This window comes from Sceloporus undulatus, chromosome 2 (genome assembly GCF_019175285.1).
Source record: "Sceloporus undulatus isolate JIND9_A2432 ecotype Alabama chromosome 2, SceUnd_v1.1, whole genome shotgun sequence".
NCBI classification, from domain to species: domain Eukaryota; kingdom Metazoa; phylum Chordata; class Lepidosauria; order Squamata; family Phrynosomatidae; genus Sceloporus; species Sceloporus undulatus.
In genome coordinates this window covers 225085976-225090912 of record NC_056523.1, presented here as the reverse complement: position 1 = coordinate 225090912, position 4937 = coordinate 225085976, and the positions used below count along the sequence as shown (strand labels likewise).

The 4937-nt window shown below is 46.6% G+C and overlaps 1 protein-coding gene across 2 annotated transcripts in view; it reads left to right on the top strand.

Moving 5' to 3' along the window:
• RBP5 (retinol binding protein 5) overlaps positions 1 to 4814 on the top strand; it is a 5938-nt gene extending 1124 nt beyond the window's left edge. The window contains exon 3 of one of the 2 annotated variants that reach the window (XM_042450974.1): positions 4447 to 4814. In XM_042450974.1, the coding sequence (XP_042306908.1) occupies positions 4447 to 4796 (350 nt within the window). In that variant the 3' untranslated portion in view covers positions 4797 to 4814. The remainder of the gene's footprint in view (positions 1 to 4446) is intronic. The other variant, XM_042450975.1, reaches the window with a different exon arrangement.
• The last annotated feature ends 123 nt before the right edge of the window (positions 4815 to 4937 follow it).

The window sequence follows — 4937 nt, the reverse complement described above, 5'->3', positions numbered from 1 at the left end:
CAAAAGTTCCTCATGCGATCCACTTATTAATATCTCCACCTTATTACATGCGCTTGGCAGCGCGTCTCCTAAATATGAGACTGGTTTTCAGTGTCTCAACAACTAGAGAGGACTGAGCCCACTGGCGCTGTGGAGTATTTCAGGCATGAAGTGTACATCCTAGATCCTGTATTTTGTTGTAAAATTAGGCGTGTGTGTTGTTGTTGTTGTTATGTTTCTGTGTTTAAATATCAGAAACACACGACACATGCCTAACTGACAAGTCTGTTGGCAGGCTTACCACAACACGATGGGAGAGAGCCGTTCAAAGCGGAAGTATTGCATCAGGCCAATTGGTGGAAGAAGATGTTGCCAATGAGTATGTTGTGTAACCTTCATAAATAAGAAAGGAAAGTCCAGAGCTAGCCCGCTAAGCTTGTCTGCTTCCAGCCCTGCTGGGTGGCACCTCACATTCCAAGCCTCTGAAGACCCCCCCCAAAAAAAAACCCAACCCACACCCGGACTTTTTGCGGACTCAATCCACCTTTCGTCTCGCTAAAAGGGGCTGGTGGGAGTGGGAGCTCACCTAGGCCGGAGGTAGTTGTCCATGTGTCCTGGGAGACGACGGTAGTAGCCCGAGGTGGGGGTCATCCGGGCAGAAAGGCAGGAAGAAGGAAAAAGAAAGAAAGAGAGAGAGAGAGAAGCAGGATGGGTGGATGAAAGAAAGAAAGAAAGAAGAGAGAGAGAAGAGAGATAGAGCATGATGTTTGGATAAAAAGAAATGAAAGAAGAAAAAAGAGCAGATGGGTGGATGAAAGAAAAAAGAAAGAAAGTATATAGCTGAGAAGGCTGAGGCGCCGGCTGCATAGATTGAACGGCCGGGATCCCAATTGATGCCACGGTCATCTATGGCTGTGTTCTCTGACCCTTCTAGAGTAGGAGGCAGCGAGTAAGTAGAGGAGTCTGCCTCTTTGCGTTTCGCTTTTTCTTCCTTCTTCCTCCCAGGGCACTCCTCTGGCAGGGGCGTGATATACCGCCGCATCCTCCTCCCCTCTCCGCGGGGCCGCCGGAGGGAGCCCCATCGCCCATAAGATTCGTCCCTCCTCGGTTCCGCCCCATAGAGAAAGGCGGGGCGGCCACGGATGGGAAGGGGGCTCTCTTTCTCTCTCTCGCCCCCTTTGTTCCTCTCTCTTTCTCTTTCCTTCCCTCTTGCTTCCTTTCTCTCTTTCATTTTCTCTCTCTCCTACTCCCCTTTTTCTCTCTCTTTTTCTTTCTCTGTTCCGTCCGCGTTTCGTTTTTCTTCATCTCGGCTCTACCTTCTCTTTCCTCTCCCATTTCTCTCCCCTTCTTTCTTTTCTGTTCGAATCGAGCCTCTCCCTTTCGCTCGCTCTCGTCTCTCCTGTCGTACTTTCCTTTCGATCGTTTCTCTCTCTCTTTCTGTTTCGCTTCTTTTTTTCCCCTTTCCTCGTCCTTTCCCCTCTTTCTTTCTTTCTTTCTGTGTCTCTCTCTTTGTTTTGTTTTTTCTCCTCGTCTTCTCCTTTCTTTTTAATCTTTCCTCCCTCCACCCACCCCTATTTTTGGTCTCTCTCTCTTCTTTTCTTCTTTCTTTCGTCTCTCTCTCTCTCTTTCTTTTTCTTTCCTCCCCCCCTCGCTTTTGGTTTCTCTCTCTCTTTCAGTCTCTTTCCTCTCTCTCTTTCTTTTGGGCTCTTCTTTCTGTTCTTTTCTGTCTCGCTCGTTCCCTTGTCTTTTGATCCTCTCTCTTTCTGTCTTTCTTTTCCGTCCTCTCCTCTCTTTCTTTCTTTCCTTCACTTCTCTCTTGCTTTTCGTTTTCTTTCCTTCCCTCCCCCCTCCCTCTTTTGGTTGTTCTCTCTCTTTCAGTCTCTTTCCTTCCTCATCTGGTCTTTTGGTCTCTTCTTTCTTTCTCTTTCTTTCTGTCTCTCTCTCCTCTCCTCTCCTCTCCTTTCTTGTTGATCTCCTCTCTCGTCTGTCGTTCTTTCCGTCTCTCTCGCTTTCTTCCTTCTCCGTCTTTCAGACTCTGTCCTTCTCTTCTCTTTGCTTTTGGTTTCTTCTTTCTTTCTATTCTTTCTTTTCTGTCTGACTCTCTCCCGTTCTTTTTGAGTCTCTCGTTTTTTTCTGTTTCTCTCTCTCTCTCTCGCTCTCTCGCTCACACACACACACCGGTGCCTTGTTTGTGGCAGAACAGATTTAAAACCCCGATAAAAATCCGCACAATTTTGACATGCTTGTATCTTCAATATGCTCATTTTGATTGAGAAGTGGATTATGGGTATTGTGATTTGTTTATAACGCAGTAATTTACAGACACTTTAGCCACTGAAGAAGACTTTAGGAGTCGAAAATGCGTCTGGCTGGTGACCACGTCACAGAATCTCTTCTTAGAACTAACTTGAGCATTTTTCAAGACGACTAAGCCTTTAGCAAAGGCTTGTTCCTTCAGGACTTGCACATTCAGAAACGGTAATCATATATATACCAATAGTACTGACTTTGATTTCGATTGCATTCGTCTATGTTTCGATGTTTAGTCTTCATGGTAATAATTGACTGTGTTTTAATTGGCAATTGACTATTAGATTTACATTTCAATATCCTGGCGTAGAGAGCAGTGACGACCATAAGCTAACATGTATGAGCATTGCACTGAGAGCAAGGTGAACTCCTTTTTGTCAACAAAAGACCCTATAAGGAGACGTCCAAGCAAAGGAGAAAGGAGGACTAGAACAAACGAGAAGACAGAAAAGGAGAACCGGGGGCCATCCGCAAGACAGATAGTCCCGAGCAAAAAAAAACGCAAAGAGGGAAAGACAAGCAGCCAGACATGTTCAACAGCCAAAGCTTGGCCGAAAGCAGCACTTCATCAATGATAGGAATGGGAAGGTGAGAAAGCTGAGCGCAGGAAGGCTAGACTAGTAAAAAAGAAAAATGGACAGAAGTGGTCACTTTGACTCAGTATCCACAGAATGTACTAATCAGGAAATGAAAGACGTGAAATATGGTATGGCCATTCATACTAAGGAGCGATTTGCAAAATCAGTCAAAGGATACATGCAAAAGCACAACTGAAATGTCAAGAATACCTTCATGGGACTTTTTCACAAGGAAGAAAAGGTAGGTTATACGGTGCCGAATGCGGGTCCTCCAGGGCAGCAGGGACAGTTTGGCGTTGCTTTCGCAACATGACGCTGCACTCAATCAGGCAACCCAGGAAAATTGAGGTGAACCAAGAAATAAGCTAATTCACAGAAATACCGCATTTGCATGTCCGTTTGCTTGCGAATTCACGTCTCTTCATGGGTGGATTCCAGCTGTCCTGAATGCAAGCCTCCCATATGCATCGGCTTCCCGATTTCCCAAGCTGCCTGGCTGTGGGGCAAAGAGAGAGAACGCTCTCTTCTTAAAGGGTACAGCACAACGCTTTTCTTATCCGGGCTGTTTCCTTCCCCTCCTTTGTGCAGGCTCTAATCAGTTGCTGCGAGGCAGAGAGAGGATGTCTCTCAGGAGTTTAACACACTGGGGCTAATTTCGGCATTAAAGAGAGATTAAAGCGCATTTAAAGCATCCCGCAAATGAAGCAAAAACAGCAAGTAATTGCGCAAATGATTATCACACGCAATTGTGCAAATAAAGTGATACCAGAAACGCATTGTGGCTGATATCCCAAAAGGAAAAAAGATGCATGTTAATGCTTCTTTGTGAACACTTTAATGGTGAGTTTTGTGCGACGTGTGAGATCATTTTGCGTAATTATGCGATTTTTTCCAGGATATTCACAATATGCAATTTCTTGACCTACTTGCTCTTGAAAATGGTATCCTGGCTGAGGGAATAGTACAGGGGTCAGCAGCCTGTGGGCCGTATCCAGCCCGGAGAGGCCTTGGGACCGGACTGGTCCTGCCGCCGATTGCCGCCTCCGCTGCAGCTTCCGCGCCACTCCGGGCGCCATTTTGAGTTCGGCCCCCCCAATTGTCTGAGGGACAGCAACCCGGCCCCTGGCTCAAAAAGGTTGCCTACCCCTGGACTAGTAGTTTATCACACAAAAGAGATCGGGAATTTATCCAGGATATTCACAGGATGAACTCCCGATCTCCTTTGTGTGATAAACTACTTAGTCTGTTAGCCAGGATGCCATCTTCAAGGGCAAGTAGGTGAGGAAAGCACATATTTATTGAAACAATTGTCTTTGCAGGGATCCTTTTACTCCACTTCATTGATGTGTGTCTTTTATTATATCAAGTGTCTTGGATAAAAGTGGAGAAGGCAGGATATAAGTTTACTGCAGACTGTTGGGAGTTTTGTTTTTTGTTGCCGCTTTTTCTCCTGAGGTGAGGGTGCCCAATGGTGGGACGAGGGAGGAGGAAAAGCAGCATCCCTTTGCCCCTGTGAGTTGTTCCCTCACGCACCACATCCTCACCTGTGCCCTTTGTGTCGTCCTGCCATCCTGGTTAGACATCAACGTCGCTCTGAGGAAACTGGTTTGCCTCCTCAAGCCGGACAAAGAGATCATCCACACTGGCGACCACATGACTATCCGCACGCTGACTTCCCTTCGAAACTACATCATGGACTTTGACCTGGGGGTTGAGTTTGAAGAGGACTTGGGGCCAGTGGATGGACGCAAGTGCCAGGTGAGAAGCCAAAAAGGCTGGCCCTCTTGGGCCGTGGGAACAAGTCGGCGGTTCTGGGGTAGGTTGATGCCTGGGCAAGGTAGAAATACATTGCCAACGTTGTTTCAGAAACACAAATTCTTGGCCATGCCATGTGCTGGCTCAGCACAGGCTGCCTCTCTGTCTACCTAAAAGGTGCTATGATAGCCCTGTTTAAATATTTGAAGGGATGTCATATTGAGGAGGGAGCAGGCTTGTTTTCTGCTGCTCCAGAGAACAGGACCCAGAACAATGGATGCAAGCTGAAGGAAAAGAGATTCCACCTGAACATTA